Source organism: Elgaria multicarinata, chromosome 17 (genome assembly GCF_023053635.1).
Source record: "Elgaria multicarinata webbii isolate HBS135686 ecotype San Diego chromosome 17, rElgMul1.1.pri, whole genome shotgun sequence".
Classification (NCBI taxonomy): Eukaryota; Metazoa; Chordata; class Lepidosauria; order Squamata; family Anguidae; genus Elgaria; species Elgaria multicarinata.
The window spans coordinates 17,979,602-18,002,333 of NC_086187.1; the positions used below are offsets into that span (position 1 = coordinate 17,979,602).

The window sequence follows — 22,732 nt, forward strand, 5'->3', positions numbered from 1 at the left end:
AAGAATGAACTAAATGTATAAACAAATGGTGACAGTAGCAAATAGAGCTTCCAAGGTAATAGCAAAGAGGAGAATTGGAGCGGGGAGGGGGGGGGAACGTGTGGATTCTTTGCCCCCCCCTCACAGTCCCCCTCCTGTTCTGGTTATTTCCATCTTCTCACGCACACCCCTCAATTCAACAGCCCCATCCATCCCTATACAGGCTGCCCATCACGCTCACAGGACACCTGTGCTCTGCACCAGGCATCCAAATTCTAAACCATCCATTGCCATGATTTATTTGGTTTTGAACGACAGCCAGTCGTGTCCTTTAAATGTATATAAGGAGGTTCCTGGAAGTTCAGATGGCACATGGGCAGTGGCCTAGAGCCAAGACAAAAAACAAAACAGGCTTGTCAAAGAAAGGAGAGATCCAAAAGAGAAAGAGTGAAAGAAAGCTTCCACCAAAGAGCAAACACAAAAACAAGAAACTGTTGAGGGCTTTTACTCCAGAGTGCCTTGAGTGCAATTTCTGATCTGTCTGCATCTCTCTCTCTCTCTCTCTCTCTCTCTCTCTCACACACACACACACACACACACACACACACACTCACACACACACACACACATTTTCAGCAGCACCAGGGTCTCCCAAACCTGCATGCAAATCCTCACACAACCCCATCCCTGGGGCGGCCACAAACCACAGCAGGCAGAATCACAAAAAACGACAGAAGAGCCTCCTGAGACCTTAAAGACTGACCTACGGATCCTGGCACGAAAGCTTCTGCGGACCCTGTCTCCACTTGCTCAGATGATCTGTGCCCATGAAAGCTTTGAAGCCAGAATGCATGGGTCAGCTTTGAGGTCTCACAAGATTCTTGGTTGTGTGGGGCTGGGAACAGACTAACCTGGCTACTCTTTCTGAACATACAGGAATAACCCTACCCTAAACAGGACCAAATTGTCCCCGTGCAATTAGTCCTATGCTTGGACAGACCCCCGCGATCTGTTTTCCCACGACACACTTTCCCAGCCTATATTCGTAGGGATCTGTTTTTCTCCCCAGCCTATATTTTTTTCCTTTCCTTTTTGCCTGCAGCGATGCCATGTCAGCCTCCAAGCGCCAACCCTCCCCAGTGAAAACAACAGCTTTTATTTTCAAATCCAGCTGAGGCTAGCCAAGAAAAGTGGGAAAGGGGGGAGAGGGAGGGAGGGAGAGAGAGAACATGTGTGTGCGTTTAAAATAAATAAACACGATAGGCAAGCCACAAGGATGACAATGATCTGCTACAGGTTGTTGAATCTTCCACAGTGGAGCAAAGCCAGCCGCTCAAAACTCAAAAGTCTGCTCCTGACTCGCTCAACTTTGCTGGCAAAGGCGGGATCCTCCCTTGTTGTTGGCTGATCCGCTGGATCCCACTCCAGAGAGCCTTCGAGACCTCTGCTGCAGCTTTGCTGCTGCTTCTAAATCGAATCGGATTTTTGTTCCATGCAAGCAAAAGCAGGCTGCATCCCCAGCCATCACCCCCATGCATTCGCTCCCCATAGCTGCTGCTGCTGCTCAGACCTACCTGTATATACGCCATCTTCCTCGGGCGTCTCACATGCATTCCCGGCGCAGCCTGTGCATGGCGTCTGCCCTCAACAATGGAACACAGACGTGCCTCGTTTGCTCAATGAGGACGGTCTGATGGACCATGCCTGCTCCTACCCTCCTACCCACCTCCCTCAGCGTCGAGAGTTAGCTCCTCCAGCCACATAGATTGGCTGGGCGGGGAGCATCTGGATTTCCAGAGCTGGTCAATCAAGTCAGTTTCTCTTCTGTGACTCCTTGTTTACGTCCTCTTTGGATCTCTCCTCCTTCTTTCTTTATTTATTATTATATTTATATACCGCTTCCCATTGAAAAATTTCGGAGCGGTGTACAAGGTAAAATGGGGGGGGAAAAGTTAAAACAAAATTTAAAAGAAACGTTTTTATTTATTTTTTCAATACTTTTGCATTTTTAATTTTTTCAAAAAATGTTTTTTATTATTATTATTATTTTTAAAGAACTTTATATACAAGAGGAATATTCCCCTAAACCAGCTTTCCTTCCCCTAAACCCACCTCTCTCTATGTGGGATGGTGGTTGCTGTTTTCCTGCTATGGAATCATGGATTTCTGTATTGTATGTGCAAATTGCTTGTAGACTTCTTTTTGGGGTGGGGAAGCGATGCGTACAATTAAATAACACCTCCCATCATCCCCAGCAAACCTACTTGGGCAAACCACCACCTCCCATGCATTTGGTTGGGGGCAGCGATCCGTTCTTTTCCTCCCACCCACGCCCCGCTTCAGCTACACACCCCTCTCCCACTCAGGGGGGTCTTGGATCCCCAAACTGTCGAGGGAGGGGGAAGGGGAGGGGGTAGAGCATGACCTTTAGCGAACGCAGCACTTTACCGCAGGCGGGTTAGCCGACACAGGTTGGGGGGGGGGCGACTTCCCCGGGCCGGCTGGGTTAACACGTGGCGGATTGGGGGCTTTGCACGTGGCACCAGGGGGAGCGAGCGAAACGCCAGCGTGGCTGAACTCCGCGGCAAATGCCCGGCAAGTGCAGGCAAGCGGCCGACAGGGGGAGCTCGCGGGAGCCGAGGATTGCAGCGGGCGGCCCATGACTTAGCTCCGCCTCCCTCTCTTCCGCCAATACGGTGTTGGCTACCGCAACTTGGCTTGCTGGGGATGATAGGAGGTGTTGTGATTTAATTGTACGCGTCGCTTCCCCACCCCAAAAAAGAAGTCTACAAGCAATTTGCACATACGATACAGAAATCCATGATTCCATAGCAGGAAAACAGCAACCACCATCCCACATAGAGAGATGTGGGTTTAGGGGAAGGGAGGCTGGTTTAGGGGGATATTCCTCTTGTGTATAAAGTTCTTTAAAAATAATAATAATAATAATAATAATAATAATAATAATAATAATAATAATAACAACAACAACAACAACAACAACAACAACAACAACAACATTTTTTAAAAAATTTAAAAATGCAAAAGTATTGAAAAAATAAATAAAAACGTTTATATACATATATAACTATTAAAGGGGTGTTTTTTTTTAAAAAAAAAAAGGGGGGGCTTAATTTGAGCTATCTTTCAGCCCCAGTACCTGTTAACAGCAATCAGGCTCAGGTTTGAGGTATTAATAAGGTCTAAGTTCTCATCTGTTTCTGGACTGTATGATTTTGGAGAGGGAGGGGTGGGGGGTGTCTCACGTTGTTAAATGCTCCTCCATAACTAACAATTCCGGGCCACGAGCTCCTTTAGGGTTCTGACTGAAACCCAGAGCGGATTCATCGCCCCACTGACATCACAGCCTCCAGCCTCCACTCTGTGTGTGTGTGTGTGGAGAGAGAGAGAGAGAGAGAGAGAGAGAGAGAGAGAGAGAGAGAGAGAGAGGAAGTATCAGCCAACCTGATGCCCCCCAGATGTTTTGGATTACTGATGGGAGTTGTAATCCAACACAATGTAGAAGGCACCAGTTTAGGGAAAGTTTATACAAAGCATCTTTAATAATAAAAGATGTCTGTCTGTCCATCCGACCGCGCCACAGCACCAAGGTCATGACATGTAAACGTGTTCATTATTTTATTGCTTATTTGTTATCGGCATTTATATACTGCTTCTTGTTTGGGTGGGTGGGAATCCAGAAGCTGTTTGCAAAAGAATAAAATAAAACAAACACCCCACACACAGTGCAGTAACATTTCTGGCCATTAGGGGCAGACTTCCTTAACCACCAGCACATAGCTTTTGTAGTCCATAGACTTTGAAACCAGGGCGGATTAGCAGGGCAGGGGACAGTTGTGTACACCCATCTCGTCCCACCTCCGGTGGGAGAATGGAATGGACAGACCCCCATCCTCAGGGACATTCGGGGTGCCCCACGGCAGGGGCCTGTCCAACTCTGATAGCTGTTTAAGTTTGTTTAAAGGCTTCACTGTATCGAGCTAAGGGCAGTTCCATGCAAAGCAAACCCCATCTGCTAGTTAGTAGATAATAGAAGCAAATTCCTTTCCAAGGACTGGTCCTTATGGTAGCTAAATAGCACCGTCCATCAGTGAAGGCTGGTGGCTCTTATGTCAGTGAGGCTGTCAATCTATCCAAGGTGCTGAACCCTATTCCCAAACTGGCTTCAGCAATTTGGATAGCTCCTTTAGAGTTCTGGCTGCTTGTGGCTGAACCCCCGAGCGGATCCACAGCCCCACTGACATTGGAGCCACCAGCCTCCACACCCAAGAAAGAGACATCAGCAAGCTTACAAGAGTCCTGAGAAGTACAAATAACCTTTGCAGGAAGAAGAACCCTGGAGGTTTTGGGGGTGTGGATTCAAAACATCCCAGTGAAAACTGAGTGTGTGATGCTGACATGGTTTTGGGGAAGGGCAGAAAATCAGAGGCGAGTAGGGATGGAATGGAATAGCCTGGGAGAAGGTCCAGCTGTCTCGCACCCTGAATAAAAGGATCTGCGCTGCAATATTTTGTTGCAGCAATCACTCGTAGCCACCAAAATACTAGTTTAAAAGTATCACCCCAGAGCTCAGATGTAGAGAGATTCTGCTATTAGAAGGCTACAGCTCTGTAACAGCTCTCCTCAACCTGGTGCCTTCCAGTTGTGTCGGTCTACAATTCCCAGCGTGCTGGGAACTGTAGTCCGACACAACCTAGAGAGCACCAGGTTGGGGAAGGTTGCTCTATAACCATTTTGTAAGAAAACCAATGCAAAGTTGGAGGAGCACTAGGCAGAACAATCCTATGTCCACTTACCTAGGAGTAAGCCACATAGAACGCAATGGGACTTATTTCTGAGTAGACATACATAGGATTGTGCTGCAAAGTGGTAAATAGTACCTACAGCTAGAACAGAAATGGAACACCTAAGATGTAGTGTCTGGCAAACGGCAATAAATAAATAAATAAATAAAAGCACGAAGTTCCAAAACAAAACAAAAACTATCTTTATTAGGGAGCTTTTGGATTTCATGTATGTCTTTGAATTTCATGGTGTGATGGAATTGACAGGGGTGGGGACAGAATGGGTGTTTATGGAAGAGGGCTTTGTCTTTATCCCTGTCCACAGCCTGAAGGTGAAAGTACAAAAGTTCTTGCGGGCTAATTCAAGAACAACGTTTTATTCATTTAAAACATTTTCTGGGAGGCTTTTTCTCTGAGTAGCTTTCCAAAGAGGCTGACACGCAACGTATCGATGGACAAAACGAGACCGCGATCGAACGAAAAAGCAACACAACATTCACGTGTACAAAAGGTTCCAAATTAATATTAGCATTGAGGCGTACTGGGCCAGAGATGCTCATGTAGCTCAGTCTTGTTTACAGCAGCTTCCCCACAACCTGGTGCCCTCTGCTGGACTACAACTCCCATCATCCATATCATATTGGACTACAACTCCCATCATCCACAGCCACCAGGTTGGAAAAGGTTGGTTTACACCGGCAGGCAGCAACTCTGTGGTTGTTTTTAGATGGGAGTCCCTTCCAGCCCTACCTGGAGATGCCAGGACTTGAACCTGTGACCTTCTGCATGCAAACCAGGCGCTCTACCCCTGAGCTACAGCTTTTCCTCAACACAAATGCCAGCAGGCATCCGTTTCTGTTTCCAGCATCACTGCTTTGGGCTAACCAAAGAGAAGCTTTTAACCTAACATCCAAAACAACCTTCCACAACCCTGTTGCCTTCCAGATGTATGGACTACTGTTCCCATCAGCCCCAGCCAAGCACAGTCGATGGGCAGGAATCTTGATTGCGGTAGTCCAAAACATTTGCAGGGCAAAGTTGACCCGAATGCTTAGCACTAAAATCAGTTTGAAACACTGCGGCTCTCTCACGCTGACGGAGCCTCTGAGCATGAGCAGAGTGCCTCTCTTGCACTCAGGACAGTCACATTTAGGGAGAGGGAAACCTAAGAATTATAGGGATGAGACCAACAAGAAAGTGAAGCAATGCAAAGACATTTACTAACACCCCACCCCCCAGACAGTAAAATACTACTCTCCTCAGTCCCAGTACTCCCACCCTCTAGAAGCAAGAGCCTGCGATGCTAGCTCAGAGTTAGTACTCACAATTCCAGCTCTCTCAAACCCAGAAGACATCTAGAGAGAGAGAGATCCCAGAAACAAGGGCGGAAAAAAAAATTCTGGAGGTAGCAAATGCAAGCATGCTGTTCTGGTTTTGGCCAAAAGCCTTGCGCATCACCGAGTATGCTCACACCCTGCCTTTTTCAACACACGCTCTCTCTCTCTCTCGCACGCGCACAGAGACAAGCGCCAGCAGCTCAGTGGCACTTCCGGGGTTGTCTTCTTGCAGCCTTTCGAGGGCAGCAGTGAGAAAAGTGGAGGATCACAGACCCTGGGGGAAGCGAGTCTCCGGCCTGGGGCCGAGAGAGATCAAGAAGCAATTTACACTGCCAGGTTGGCAGAACTGGAGGCACACAGGACTCCTGCCACCCTTCATGTGCCACGTTAATGGCAAATAAACATCTCCAGCCATTGTCTGCCTGAGGACAATGTCAGCCCCCAATCAGTGCCATTCAACCTGTGGGAAGAACTCTGGCGGAAGCAGTTCTGAGCCCCGAACCTGGATGTTGTTGTTATCTGCTCTGTTCCTGGAGGACGACGCGTCTACGCAAGGCTTGATCTTTGCCCTGCCACCACTGCTACAGAAGCAGTGCACCAGTCAGTGTCACCTGAAGATGACACGGGGCCCATCGGCCTGGGCCCTTCGGCGTGGGGCGATGTAGTCTGCTGGTATGTTCTTGGAGAGTCGAAGTTCTGCCTGTGAATGTCCAGCTTCGCCAAGATTGAAAGCCGATTTGCTGAAACGTATTTGGAAGCTGCGTCAAAGGCCTACAACACAGGGGTGGCTCATGACCTTTCGTTGCCTGTGAAGGACAAGATAGCGCCCCCTCCCATTCCATGTACAATGGGGCTGGCAGATGAATCTGGGACAGCATCCCCCACTGCTCCTGAAAGTAGAGCAGGCCTCAAGGCATGCAGGTCACCCGTTTATTTATTTATGGCATTTATCCCGCCTCTTTTCCTGCAAGGAACCCAAGGCGGCATACATAACCCGTTCAACACTTTACTCCCATCACCCAGCAACTGCCACCTGAGGTATCTCCTTCACCCTGTCTCATGGCAGGGCCGGCCCTGCTGAAACAGTTCAAACCCCACCCTTGTGTATCAAAATACACAACCACGTCATCCCAACCAGTGAAAATGAACCAGAAGGCAGAAAATTGGAAGATTCACAGTTGCACCTTTCAGTAGACCATATAGTCATGCCTCTTGCTTGTAACTTTTGTCATCTAATGCGAACTCTTGTTTCTTCCCCCTCACGCACAAACACACACACACAACCCTGATAGTGAGGTTGAATCATCAGCCACTTCCATACTCTGTGGGTTCCTGCTCCTTGGAGTACAGTTACTCAAGACCTATCTGTATATATACGCCATCTTCAACAGGTTTCATATTAATCTCCAACGTGTCCTGAACATGGTATCTTGCACTTTGGCCTTCAACAAACAATAGAGACATGATTTCTTTGCTCAATGAAGTTAAGCTTCCCTCCTCCTCCTCCTCCTCCTCCTCCTCCTCCTCCTTCTCTCTCTCTCTCTCTCTCTCTGACACTCACTCTCTCACACACAATTCCTTCTCAGCATCCTTTCCTGTGTGCTCTTCAAGACCTCTTCTTGCACATGGGTTTCACCTCAGGGTCCGTCCCTCTGATATTCATTGCACACTATTCCTGGTTGCCCAGTTCTTTCCTCTGGGAGGGATGGGTTGTTATTCTTTCCCCCCCCCCCCAAGTGGGATTATTAAATCATTTTTTTTAAACCCTCTCTTCCTTTTCATGCTTGGCAAGCAGAGAATTTGCCCCCAACTTGGTTACGCAGGAGATAGCAGCAACTTGTACATTTTTAGTAACTTGGATGCTTTTTCTCACAGTGCATCTTTGCTTGAAATATGGCGTGTTGTGGTTGGGGTGTGTGTGTGTGTGTGTTGTTTTTGTTGTTATTTTTTAAAAAAAACAACAACAACAACTCAGTATAAAACCCCAGTGATATATCCGGAGGAGGCAACTCCAAGTATCGGAAGCGTCCATCTGCCTTTCGGCAGATGGAGATGATGCCAAATAGCAACACGTAGGAGAATCAACGCTTAGAGAGAGAAGAATTTGGAAGGGGGTTATCAGCAACCAAACAGGGGGATTTTGCTCTCGCAGCAAACTGCCATGATAGAACAAATTGAGAATGATCGGGGCATTAAGTCCAAGCAGAGCGAACCTGCGTATCATTTGCATTCAGCCTTATCCAATCCAAATCGTGCGAGTCCTGAATTTATCATATGAGAGCCCAAGACATTTGGACCAGGGAAGTTGCTAGGATCTTTTAAAGCTTTGGGGAAGTTGCGGGTGGGGGTGGGGGGTTAGCAGGGAAACTCATAGGAGACAAAGATCTATAAAATCCACACATACTAATTTATATCCATCAGTGCAAATTTAGAAAGAATGGCTAGGGTTTATTTAAATTGCACCAACGGCAAAGCCAATTCATTTCTCATCCAAATCTCCTCAAAACAAATTCTTCCATGAAATTGGCACCCCACCCCAGGTCAACCCAGATCAGTCGTTCCTCTTCAGTTACTCAGTTTGCTCTCTTGCTGCGGCATTTGACACAGCCGGAGACAGGCGGAGAGTGAGACAGACGGGCGGGACTCTTTAGAGTCTGCTGAGAGGGCGGATGCTCCAGACATCCCCATCGGTCCGGCTGTCCCACTGCAGCAAATGCTATGGTGAGTGAGCAGTTCGCAGGGCTCCCCAGAGCACCTGCTGAAGGTGGCGATAGGTCCTCCTGGCGGGGGTGGAAGAGGAAGTGGTGCAATTTGCCACGTCTCCAGCATCACCACCTGAAGCAGCGACTTCACCTTGCTTTATGGTAGTGCCGGCTCTGGTTGCAGGATCAAGAATCTGAGAGGCAGGGACCTTGAAGTGGCCCATCAATGGCACCTGGACAGCAAATTCAGCAGGCACACAGGACACCTGGGGGGATTCCACACGTTGTACTGAGGGCGCTTCCATGCGCCTCCAGTGCACACCCAAAGCGATCGTGTAGCTTGCCTGGAAGAGACGAGGAAGAGGCGTCCTTGCCGCTGCCACCGCCACCCACCTACCTCCTCGCCGGCCGGGTCAGAGAGCTCGGCGGAAGAAGGTGGGGTGGAGAGCGGCTCTCCACCCCGCCTTCTTCGGCCGAGCTCTCCGACCCAGCCAGCGAGGAGATAGGTGGGTGGCAGCGGCGGCAAGGACGCCTCTTCCTCGTCTCTTCAAACAGGCAAGCTACACGATCGCTTTGGGTGCGCACTGGGGGCGCATGGAAGCAGCCTCAGTACAACGTGTGGAATCCCCCCTGGTCATGCCCTATGGTGAGATGTATGGTGTTCCTATTTAAATGATGGTAATTACTTCCTAATTTGCTTCTATACTTATAAATTAGTGGGTGGATCATTCATACAAACCCATATATCCAATGTTAGTCCTACTTCAAGTAGACCCGTTGAAATGAATGGAGCTAACAAGTCCCACTCACTTCAATGGGTCTTCTCTAAGTAGGGCTTATTTCAGACAGAACCCATATATATCTATGCACACACATCAAAAAAGGGTTATTGAATCATAGAATAGCAGAGTTGGAAGGGGCCTACAAGGCCATCGAGTCCAACCCCCTGCTCAATGCAGGAATCCACCCTAAAGCATCCCTGACATATTGGTTGATGATGATGCTGTTGTTGCTTTAGGGAATGTCCCCCCCCCCCCTTCCCTAGTTTCTCATCTTGGAGCAATTTCACTCTGTATCAGCGGAAGCAGCACAAACTGTTAATTAGCAAATGATGAGGGCTAATCTGTGTCTATTCTGGTTGTTAAAGAATGGGAGGGACCTTGTGGACTAGAAGGGTGATTTCAAAGGAGCGGGTGGAACAGCTCTGGTGCTGAACAGCAGAAGAGCGACATCTAGAGGAGCAAATGCAGAACTTTCCAGAAGCTGTTGCATCTAGAGGCGAACCTGTGGAACTTTCCAGAAGCCAGAGAAACAATCACTCTTTCCAACAGCCACTTGACCTTGAAATGAGGTAGCTGCCGCTAGAGCTGGCTCCAGGTTTCAGGGTGACCATGCGAAAAGTCTTCTGGTCTCACAGTGCACTCTGATGAGATTATCTGACCACGCTAGATGTGCTCCAGGCTGCACAGGGCAGCGGAGTCTAACCACCTTTCACGTTTCCCACAATTCCTCAGAGCAACACTAGACCCGGAGTATTGTGGGAAATTTAAATGGTGGCTAGATCAAGCCAGCTGGTGGTGCTCAGAGTTCTGGATCAGGGGGGAAATTAAAGGGGATACAGAGCAGGCATCAGCAGCTGGGATTCAAGGCTACAACTTTGCCTCACTGACCGTCTTACTAAGAAGCTCACCCATATTGGCTTTTGTGCATATTTAGTGTACACCTCTTTTGTTCTGGGGAAAGCTGCACATACAAGAGGATTGTGGCAGCTGGGAACAAGAGGGTACTGGTGTTAGTATGCTAGGCTGCCTGTCTTTATTGTAACTGAAATGCATTCTACTGTAACTTAATCAAAGGAGTTGCCCTTCTGTTGTATGCAAAACTTAGAAGTCCCAGAGGCAGGCAAATGCCACCCTAGACAGGCAATGCACAAGGGTACCTTTGAATTGGCCAACATATAGCCTTGGCAACAACCCAGGTGCAACCTTGAAGCATCCTCAAAGGTGATCAGCGGTTTAAAGTACCACCTGGGGGGGCCCTTTGCATTGCCGTTTTGTTCCGTGTACCATCACTACCTAACCATCTCTCAGAAGCATGTGTTTCACAATTCCTTAGCTAGCCAGCCATCTTTCTAGGGCGTCCTTTTGCTTTACAGGGTGAACATATGAAAAGGAGGACAGGGCTCCTGTATCTTTAACAGGTGTATCGAAAAGGGAATTTCCGCAGGTATCGTTATGCGTGCAGCCCCTGGTGAAATCCCCTCTTCATCACAACAGTTAAAGCTGCAGGAGCTATACTAGAGTGACCAGTTACAAAAGAGGGCAGGGCTCCTGCAGCTTTAACTGTTGTGATGAAGAGGGAGTTTCACCAGGTGCTGCATGTATAACGACGACATCGGCTGAAATTCCCTTTTCTATACAACTATACAGCCCCATCCTCCTTTTCATATGGTCACCCCTATTCAACCACCTTGCAGCCACGTATACCCTGATATAGCATCCCACATCACGTGCCCATTTCTGTTTTCCCTTTCTCCAGCACTTCCGGTACAGTCACCCACCTGCTTGCTCGTCACAAGGGGCCCTCCGGTGTGCATTCCCACATTTGTGAGGTCATAGACCTGGTTGGCCTACCCTCACGGACCTACGGGGCAACCATGTCTCGCAGTGGGGCACTGTAGCCTTTGGGGGTGTGGAGTTTAAGATCACTGGGATATTCCATGGACGATCTCATCGAGCCTTGGGCCAAGCACAGCCATGTGACCAAATATACCGGCTCTGAATTTAGTTCTTCCTCTTCTTCCTATCCTCAAACAGCCTTCCTCAGCCCTCCCAGAATCCCCCAGCCATATGGAGGGCAGTGGGGTGGGGAAGGCTCTTCTGAAATCTAGCCATTCCGCCCCCCACTGACCCTGGGAGGAATCACTATGGCGCTTAAGGTTCCCCAAGCCCCTCCTCTCCGTTCCCCCAATGCTCTTCCTGCTTTATATTTGGCAAACCACAGCTTCTCACCGCCTCCGTCTTTTCTCACTCCTTCTCTGTTGCTAGGACTAGTCTGCCGATCCGGAGCTAGGAGTATACTAATCAAGCTTTCTCCTTCCTGCAATCATTTATGGAAAAATAAAACTTGTATTGGTGACTCTTAATCTTTGTCACTAAACTAATTTCCGCAGTTCTATCAGGACAGCGTAAGGCAGGAAAGCAAAATGTCCATCAGCCCGTGGGGCCAAATTTCCTTTTTTGGGAAGCTCTCAGGGGTACATTCCTGGGGTGAGTTGGGCAAGAAACCCAAAATGCCAGCATAGGTGTGCACAGAACATTTCATTAGGATGTGCACCTGGGATAAAAAAAAAAATTATAAAAAAGGCAAAGATGTAATGAATGCTAAACCATAAAGGACATTATTTTTATTCGTTTATTTATTAAACACTGTACACCGATGCCCTATTCCGCATTTGGCTTTCCTGACCACAGGGGGACCTTTAGGGTGGCCATATGAAAAAGAGGACAGGGCTCCTGTATCTTTAACAGTTGTATTGAAAAGGGAATTTCAGCAGGTGTCATTTGTATACATGGAGAACCTGGTGAAATTTCCTCTTCATCACAACAGTTACAGCTGCAGGTGCCCTGCCCGCTTTTAAATCTGGTCACTCTAATATAGCTCCTGCAGCTTTAACTGCTGTGATGAAGAGGGGATTTCACCAGGTTCTCCATATATGCAAATGACACCTGCTGAAATTCCCTTTTCTATGCAACTGTTAAAGACACAGGAGCCCTGTCCTCCTTTTCATATGGTCACCCTACCTTTGCAATTGGTAGGGTAACCATACCAATTGCAAAAGTAGGGTAACCTTTGGGAGAGGAGATGCTTCTCAAGCCCCAGGCTTTGTGGGGCTTTGTGGTGACACTGGCTAGAGGAGGAGCTTATGAGGCAATATCAGCCTTTGGGGACCCTCCTCCTGGCCTCTTTGGAGAGTGGGTCTCAGCAGAGAGGCTCCCATCAGAACGATTCCTTTTCACTACTGCTCTGGGAGCAATGGTGCTGTCTTGGAAGCAGCGGTTCTTTGGCACAGTGGTGGAGCAGCCAGAGGGCAGCTGGTGGACCATTCCTGCTGTGTCCGGATCTCCCTCTCGATCCCTACTCAAAGGACCTGCCATTCAAAAGGCAGCTGGACTACCATCTGTCAGGGATGCTTTAGGGTGGATTCCTGCATTGAGCAGGGGGTTGGACTCGATGGCCTTGTAGGCCCCTTCCAACTCTGCTATTCTATGATTCTATGACCCTCAATTTGGCACTTATTGCTTGAGACATTAGGGTGTGCTTGGGCACACCCCTTGTACACACCTATGAACGCCAGCATGTTTCAGCATAGAGCTCTTATTGCCAGTAACTAAGCCTTAGGAGAGGCGGTTCAAGCTTTTAGAATAGGGGGAAAAGCCAGAAAACTATCCAATGATCAGTGGTTGAGGGCAAGTGGGTGGAGCCAGAGGGCCAGGCTGAGACCGCCAGAGGATTGGATCCCCTCCACTCCACTCATGAGGTTCTGTACCCTGGCGTAAGGCCTACCACGCACATACCATGGCTTGAAAAAGGCTCCTGCATTTCCAGCTTTGTCAGGCACACATATTATTTCGTGTGTACACATATGAATGAGGAAGTTCAGTAACCACTGCCCCACCCCTGAGATGTTCAAAACCTCACTGATCCCCTCCCTAGGTGAAGCATCGCCTGCAGCCCACTCAAACGTCACGTGACGTAACGCTGATCCAGTTAACTAACGAGGCCTCTGCAGGCGCACGCAGGGCTGGAATCCGCCACGACTCATTTCATCTTCACGCGATTCCCCCACGAAGAAAAGCAGCCTTGTGTGATCATCTCCGCAAAATGAATGGGATTAAAGAGATGGGCGGGAGAAAGGAATTAAGCTGTGGAAAGGAGAGCAGCGGTGGGCCGTCTGAAATCATGGAAGGGGTGACTTAATGAGCGAAACCAAGTCCCAGGATAAAGAAGGGAAAAAGGAAGCGGTCCGAGAAACATATCAGAGAAGGTGTGTGAGAGTGCCACACACTGATTATACGCAACACCACTCGCTAGTTTCCCCTAATTAGCAACAAATAAATTACATATACACAAAATGTTCCCAGGAGCACCCAGCGCCAGGATTCCATGCCAATTTTACTTCGATGTTTGCAGGACAAAAATTGGGTTCACCCAAAGTTTCTTTGGCATGGTGCTCAGCTTGGATGGTTCCTTTGGGGTTCTGACTGAAACCCAGAGGTGAGTCGCTGCCCCATTGACATCAACTGCTGCAAAGCAGTCCTGTATATTTTCTCCTGTTCTAACTGTGTCCAGCTCTATGCTAGGCAAACTCAGGGACAAATACCAGAGGGAACGCCATTCAGCAAGCACAGTTTTACCGGGCAAGCAAGTGTTTTCCAGAGGAGAGGTCAGAGGTGCAGCCAAGGTCAAAATCCAGGAGATCAGAACACAATCCAAAAGCACAGGCAGGCAGAAGTCCTAGGACCGATAGCATGGAGTGTAGGTAAGAAGAACAGGTGACTGGAGCTGAAAATAAGACATTGTTTCAAGCAGGCTTATCTAGCCTGAGCTTCCTGAGCCCTACCCAGGACTCAGCTGCAGTTCATTACAGACCTTGCTCTTGAGGCATCCCTTCCTCTTGAGGAGTCCTCCTTTGCAATCAAGCACTTCTTTTCAAAGGAGCCCTGCTTGTCTGCCTCTTGAAGCAACAATGCTCTTGGGGGCTAGGTGGCCACTCTGCCTCAGAGGCACAGATCCCCTCCTCCTGTGGGGATGGACTTGCAGTCATCTCCTCTAAGAGCCCAGGCTCCCCCAGGTGTCATTTATCTTAGGAGCTCTAACTCCTTGGAGGAAGAGAATTCCTCCAGCAGAGGAATCACAAAACCAGGGCTGTAGAATCTCAGGCCCCTGGGTCAAATTTGACCTACCCATATTCCCCAGTAGGCCACGCCCCTTTCCCTTGATCTCCATTTGGTGGTCTCTCATCTTTTGTGCCATCCCACACATCACACCACCATCCTTCTAAAAAGTTCAACTTCTTTTCCCATGGCCTAGCTCCAGGCAGTAAGCGCTTCAAGCTACAATAAGCTGGTATTTCTGGTCCCGCCCCCTCTTGACTTTAACCCCGCCCCCTACCACTGGAATGTGGCCCCCGAGAGCTTCTCCAGAATGGAATGTGGCCCACTGACCTGAAAGAGGTTTGACTCTAATAGGAAATCCAACATTTGCAGAACCACAAAAAAACTTTGAGCTTTTGAGGCTTAAGTTTTTAAGGACCCCAAAGCAAGCTAATAAGGACTGTGTATGCTTGGTGGCCATGGAATACCGACTGCTGGGGGCAAGGTGGGAAACCAGGAAGAAGGGGGAATGGATGGAATGGAGTATTATGAAAGAAGTAGGGTGACCATATAGAAAGGAGGACGGGGCTCCTGTATCTTTAACAGCTGTGTTGAAAAGGGGAATTTCAGCAGGTGTCATTGTTATGCACACCGCTCCTGGAGAAATCCCCTCTTCATCACAACAGTTAAAGCTGCAGGAGCAGCTTTATGGAAAGGAGCCCAGGGCTCCTGTATCTTTAACAGTTGCATAGAAAAGGGCATTTCAGCAGGTGTCATTGGCATGCATGCAGCACCTGGTGAAATCCCCTCTTCATCACAACAGTGAAAGCTGCAGGAGCCCTGCCCTCTTTTGTAGCTGGTCACTCTAGTATAGCTTCTGAAGCTTTAACTGTTGTGATGAAGAGGGAGTTTCACCAGGTGCTGCACACATAACAACGACACCTGCTGAAATTCCCCTTTCAATACAACTGTTAAAAATACAGGAGCCCGGTCCTCCTTTTCATAGGGTCACCCTAGAAAGAAGGCACGGCTGGCTGGTGCAGCCACATTTTATTCCGGGTCCCACTCTGCATCAGAACCATGGGTTCTTCCCAACGTCTGAAGTTCATTGAGAGCCAGGGTGGTGTAGTAGTTAAGAGTGTTTGACTGGGATTCGGGAGATCCGGGTTCTAGTCCCCATCTGGGCATGAAGCTCGCTGGGTGATTTTGGGCCAGTCAATGACTCTCAGGCTCGGGACCCATGACCACCTCCTAGTTTTGTGCCACCAGCTGGCCAATTTCCTTCTCTGAACTCCATCTCTTGTATTTTGCACCGGATGAAGCCATTCATTAACGAGACACATTCTGACGCTCTTCAGCGCTCCCGTCCTTTTATGATGCCTTCTAAACCATGGCTCAGTTTTACCTCAGCATCTGCCTCAGCAACCACCCCATATTCCAAGATGGATTTCTCTCATCAGACCACCCATGGCACTCTAATTGGCAGTGTTGGCCAAAGCTCATTTCCCGCTTTTCTTTCAGTGAGACAGTAAAAGGTACCTAAATTTGGTCTACAGCTCTCAGGTGCCCATTTTCCGGCATTTCTTTTATAAGCCACAATTACTCGTCTACTTATTTTTACTCCGTTCCTACTTACTGGGCCTTTAACAATGGCTTTTTCATTGGGGACATGTTCAAACGTTTCATTATTCACCCGTAAAATTCAGCATTTGCTTGATCATCTTAATGTGAGGAGCTGTTAGCGCAACCCACAGGCGGATGGTGGAGTCCCACTGCCTCAGGCAAAACTTCCGAATGTGGAAACCATGTTGGAAGGCAAAAGAAGACAATGATCTGCCGTGATTCATCAGTGCCCTGTAGCAAGCGGCACAATATTCTAACTAGTTCTTAAACTGCAATTTTCAAGCCACAGGGCAAGACACTGTCTCTCTCCCTGAGGCAGAATGAAAAACATGTCACAGGATGACTCACACACACTTTCCACGCACAGACCGACACCACCACGGCAGCTTGGGTCCAATTCACACAGACAGCAGACGAACATAAGAACATAAGAAGAGCCATGATGCTGGATCAGACCAAGGGTCCATCTAGTCCAACACTCTGTTCACACAGTGGCCAACCAGCCATCAGCCAGGGATGGACAATCAGGACATGGTGCAACAGCACCTTCCCACCCATGTCCCCCAGCAACTGGTGCACCCAGGCTTACTGCCTTGGATACTGGAGATAGCACACAACCATCAGGGCTAGTAGCCATGGATAGCCTTCTCCTCCAGGAATTTATCCAAGCCCCTTTTGAAGCCATCGAAATTGGTGGCCCTCACTACATCATGTAGTAGTGAGTTCCATAATTTAACTATGCACTGTGTGAAGAAGTACTTCCTTTTATTTGTACTGGATCTCCTACCAATCAGCTTCATGGAATGACCCCTTTGGGTTCTAGTATTTTGAGAGAGGGAGAAAAACTCTCCCTATCCACATTCTCCACACCATGCAAAATTTTGTGCACCTCTATCATGTCTCCTCTTACTCTCCTTTTTCCAAGCTAAACAATCCCAGTTGATGTGACCTTCCCTCATTGGGAAGATGCTCCAGCCCCCTTAATCATTTTAGTTGCCCTTCTCTGCACTTTTTCCAGCTCTACGATAACCTTTTCTAGGTGTGGTGACCAGAACTGTACACAGTATTCTAAGTGCGGTCGCACCATCGATTTGGATAAAGGCAGGATGATACTGGCTGTTTCATTCTCAATTCCAAAATGGCAAAAGCGTTAATTGCTAAATGTAGGCTGAGCTTTCAAACTGTAGAACGTTTGTCCCAAATTTCTGGTTGGGTAGGTATATAAATATAGCCAGGGGTTGTCATTACAGGATCACCCACCCAGCCACCCACCCACACACACACACACCCCTGCGATTTTCTTCTTTAAATGAGCCCCAAATCCCAGCCTTCCCCAACCTGGTACCCTCCAGATGTTTTAGACTCCAATCTCCATCAGCCACAACCAGTATGGCCCATGGTCAGGAATGTGGAGTGTTGTCCAATCCCCCCGGAGGTTGCCATGTTGGGAAGGCAGCCAAAATACCATGCGGAAAGGCAATCCGCTGTTCTGTTCCTCCCCTTGCTGTGCATTTTAAGTCCAATAGCCTACCCAACAAGACTCTCTCACACCGCAGAGGTGCGTGCAGCCCACTTCATTACGGTGTGCACCCAGGTGTGTTTTTTTAAAAGGCGAACATTTGTTGAATACCCAATCCTGGAAGACATTGTTTTTATTAATTTATTTATTGAACACTGTAGACTGTTGACACATTCCTCAACTTGACAGTCCTGTAGCATTTCAAAAAGCAATAAAGACTGATCTCTTCCGGCAGGCCTATCCAGTGGAATTTTAGAATGTTTTTAGGATGTTTTAATCATGTATGCTATGTTTTTAATCAGTTTTTATGCGTTTTATATCCACGGTTGTTCCCCGCCTCGATCCAAGTGGAGAGGCAGGTAAGAAATATATTATTATTATTATTATTATTATTATTATTATTATTATTATTATTATTATATGCAGATGTCCTACTCTGCACTGAGCTTGCCTGACTGTGAGAGAGCCATTGCAGGGGGTGGGGTTAGGATGAGGAGATGGTGATGCTGTTTGGAGGAGGGGCTTATGAGGAGATATTAGCCCCTCCTCCTGGCCTCTTTGAAGTGTCACCCCTGGCAGAGCAATTCCGTTTTGCTCCTGCTCCTAACGGCGCACTGTTGGGGTGGCAGCAGTGGAGCAGTCGGAGGGCAGCAGAGGACCGTTCCCACTGGATCCCTCGTCAATGGTCCCCTCAATTTGGCACATATTGCTTGAGACATCTGCCGTGTTCCTGGCAAGCAGACGCCTACAGAGCAGAGATGCAGCAAAGGAACAAGGCAGCAAGATAACAAGTTGCTCCAACAAAGGCTGAGGTCAAACTGAAGCCTTTTATGCTGCGGTCCCCGACTCCACCCTTGCTTTCAGGCTGGAAGTCTTAAAGGGACACACCTCTGGCCTGTAGCCTAGCATTCCTCCGTCTCTTCAAGAGCTCATGCCTGGCACGTTGTTGCTGTTGACGTGACAGCTCCCTGGAATGTGGGACCCTTGTAGCTGAAGGTGGTGGTCCAGTACTGGGGCTAGGCTCAGAGGAGTCTGTAGATTCAGTGACCTCTACAGGTTTGGGCTCAGGAGTCTCTGCAGGCTCAGGCTCAGTGATCTTTACCAGCTTGGGCTCAGGAGTCTCTGCAGGCTCAGGCTCAGTGATCTCTACTAGCTTGGGCTCAGGAGTCTCTGCAGGCTCAGGCTCAGTGATCTTTACCAGCTTGGGCTCAGGAGTCTCTGCAGGCTCAGGCTCAGTGATCTCTACCAGCTTTGGCTTAGGAGTCTCTGCAGGCTCAGGCTCAGTGATCTCTACCAGCTTGGGCTCAGGAGTCTCTGCAGGCTCAGGCTCTGGAACCTCTGCAGGCTCTGCGGTGGTGCTTGGACCTGGCGTCTCCCCTGTGGATGCCACTGGATCCTCAGCATCAGAGTCCATGTCACTACTGGACTCCTGGGTCATGACAACATCAGGGTGTGCCTGGGAACACCCGGCACACCCCTTGTGCATGCCTGTGACACACACACACACTTCACAGACTTGTCTTAGGCATCAAGTTCACTCTGCTCCATAAAACGGAACACCATCCAATTGATGAAGAACCTCTCGGCACCAGGAGGCCGTGGCGAGGACTTTGATCTGAGCAGCCTCATCTGCAGGATAGCCGTCCAACACATGCCTCCCTGCTCCTCCCCACTCGAGTCCTAGAAGCGGTGGCTCTGTCCTTTCATCTCTAGTATGTGCTGTAGCCATAACTACCTTTTTCACTTCAGGGAGGCCGAGACGGAGGAGGGAAAGCAGGAGCAGCTCTGGAACGCTGAGTCCACGCAGCTCCATTTACGATGAAATGGGCTTGCCCTCAGATGGCCTCTTCCCCGAATCCTTCACCGATGGGGGGGTGTCAAAGTCTCGAGTCGGCAGCACTTGGAAGGCAAATGTGGCCACTTGTAATGAGAAGCGGTAGAGAAAACAGCTCACCTGCCGCTCAAACATGCCGTTCACTGCTTCTCAAGCGAACAGTGCTGGATTTTCAAGAGAGAAAGCGGCCGCGCTCCTTCAAACCAGACAAGGAGGTGCTTCTGTCTGACCCAGAGGAGGCCACCGAAGAAATAATCTCTGGCTGTTTGGAGAACTTCACCGAATGCGTTTACACTTTTGCGGCTCCTGTCGAAGCCTAGGCCAGCACGAGGGGGTAGCATAATCGGGTGTTTGCCAAGGTCCACGTGCCAGTAGGGGCCCGACTGCCAACCCATAGAGGCTCCTAACGTGGCTGCTCCTTTCTCCTTGTGGTCACCGCCTATGTCAATCTGGGTTCCGTGTCCCACTGAGCAGGCAAAAGCTTAACCAGCAAGAGGGACGACAGAGAGGCAGGATGGTTCTAAATGAAGTAAAATGGGGCCTAGTGGTACAAAGACCCAGCATCAGATGACCTGCAAGGTGTCACACCATAGAAGCAACACATGGAAATGAAATGATGGGAGCTGGACTCCAACCCAGCAGGAGGGAGTGCTGTAATAATGTTATCACCTCCACCAGCAGCAAGTCTTTTGGAAAGCTGATGGGTCTTAACTGCCCATTTAAGTCCAAGCCATCACTCCAACCTCAAATACTTTGCTTCTCAACAGGGAAACATAGTAGTAGTAGTAGTATCTTGCCTTTCTACTAATTTTCTCAAGGCAGCTTTACAAAATTTAAATATATACAATTGAAATACATAAATAGAAATATACAGAAGTTAAAAATATAATTAAAACCTATGTAATATTAAAACATTTAAAATGTTGTTGTTGTTGTTATAAATGTTTTAATATTACATAGGTTTTAATTATATTTTTAACTTCCATATATTTCTATTTATGTGTTTCAATCGTATATATTTTAATTTTGTAAAGCCACCTCAAAAGGCGGCGAAAAGGCAGGATACTACTACTAATCAGTGTGGTGTAGTGGCTAAAGTGTTGGACTGGGAATCGGGAGATCCGGGTTCTAGTCCCCACTCGGCCATGGAATCCCACTGGGTGACTTTGGGCCAGTCACAGACTCTCAGCCCAGCCTACCTCACAGGGTTGTTGTTATGAAGATAAAATTGGAGAGGAGGAGGATTATGTACACCGCCTTGGGTTCCTTGGAGGAAAAAGGGTGGGATATAAATGCAATAAATAAATAAATAAATAAATCACCTAACACATAAACAGAGGTCCAGTCTATTCCTCAAAGTCCTGCCAGAACAAAAAAAAATTTCCCTGCCTCTGGAAACATAGCAAGGAGGGAACCAGCCTAGCCTCCCGGGGAAGGGAGTCCCAGAGCCTTGGAGCAGCCACCAAGAAGGCCTTCTCCCACGTCCCCACCAGGCATATATTGTTGCTGGGAAAATCTATTCCACCCTCACCACCCATCCATAGCTACTAGTACGTCTAGCTCCTTCCTATCTCTCCTCTCTCATCTCACACTATTGCCGCGCTCGTGCTCTTCGCTCCTCTGATGCCATGTTTCTCGCCTGCCCAAGGGTCTCCACTTCCCTTGCTTGGCTTTGTCCATTTTCTTCTGCTGCCCCTTATGCCTGGAACGCTCTTCCAGAACATTGAGAACTACAATTTCAACCGCAGCTTTTAAAGCTCAGCTAAAAACTTTTCTTTTTCCTAAAGCTTTTAAAACTTGATTTTGTTCTGACTTTATACTGTTAGTTTTACCCTACCCAGTGCCTGCTACCCTGTGCCTGTTTGCTTTCTCTTCCCCTCCTTATTGTTTTATCATGGTTTTATTAGAATGTAAGCCTATGTGGCAGGGTCTCGCTATTTACTGTTTTACTCTGTACAGCACCATGTACATTGATGGTGCTATATAAATAAATAATAATAATAATAATAATAATAATAATAATAATAATAATAATAGGATTGAAGCTAAGCTCAGAGGGGAAAGAGAAACCTAGAAGGGGTTAGCACATGATAGAATTACTCCTGTTCAGGAACCATAGGACTGCACCTTATTTATTTATTTATTTCATTTCACTTGTATACCGCCCAATAAATGAAGTGCTCGGGGGGGTTTCAGAAAAATTAAAAGCATAAGCGACAGCATAAAATGTTTACAAATTACAAAGGGTGCAATCCTATGCACAGAAAAAAAAAACCCAGCAGGTTTCATGCATAGGATTGCACTCTAAATTAATAAAATAAAAGGTGGCTCATCTGGGGGGGGGGGCAAGTTGAGGAATGCTGGGCTACTCCCCCCCCCCCCGGACTCTGTGCTACAAATTCAAATAAATATATTGATGGCATTTGAAACACTCCGCTCCCCCCGCTGCCAAACTGCAGATTGGCTGTTGCTTTCTCCATTACTCCTTGCAGATGGAGGATGCCTCCCACATGTTCATACATGTAAGAGTGGCTTTGAGTGATTAATATGCGAGATTGGCTCCCTGACAGTGCCATGAATTACAAGACCATCTGTCAGGCAGCCCGTGTCGTCTCCAAGGAACGCCCCGGGACGTCCAAGCCATTAGGCGCCAAGCTGGCAAAAAACACACACGCCTGCATCGTATTAATCCCGTTAACTCTATTAGCGGGCGCAGCAAGCTTGCAGTTGTTGGGTTTTTTAAAAATAAATAAATAAATAATCAATTTCCAGAATTGCAAAGGAATCCTCTTTCCGCAGCCTGCCACCCACCCACTCCACAAAAAAAGCTAACAAGATGGTTAGCTCTCACAAGGGTGGGGGGGGAAGGAGGAGGAAGAAGAATGATTCATTTCCTTTCCAACAGCTGATCTCATGCTTAGTTTATTCAGGAAGAGGAATAGCTCGGTCCCACGCCACGCCAGCAAGACCCAAGCAGCTGAAGATGAAGAGGCCAGTGAAGGCACAGGAGGCCACGTGGAAAGATGGCGGCATCCAAAACGTAGAAAAGAAGATGGG

At 48.1% G+C, this 22,732-nt stretch overlaps 1 protein-coding gene across 1 annotated transcript in view; it reads right to left on the reverse strand.

Moving 5' to 3' along the window:
* Positions 1-19,279, reverse strand: part of SYT17 (synaptotagmin 17) — a 53,092-nt gene extending 33,813 nt beyond the window's left edge. Inside the window, exon 1 of the mRNA XM_063143472.1 lies at positions 18,853-19,279. Coding sequence (XP_062999542.1) covers positions 18,853-19,279 — 427 coding nt within the window. The remainder of the gene's footprint in view (positions 1-18,852) is intronic.
* Positions 19,280-22,732: the final 3,453 nt, after the last annotated feature.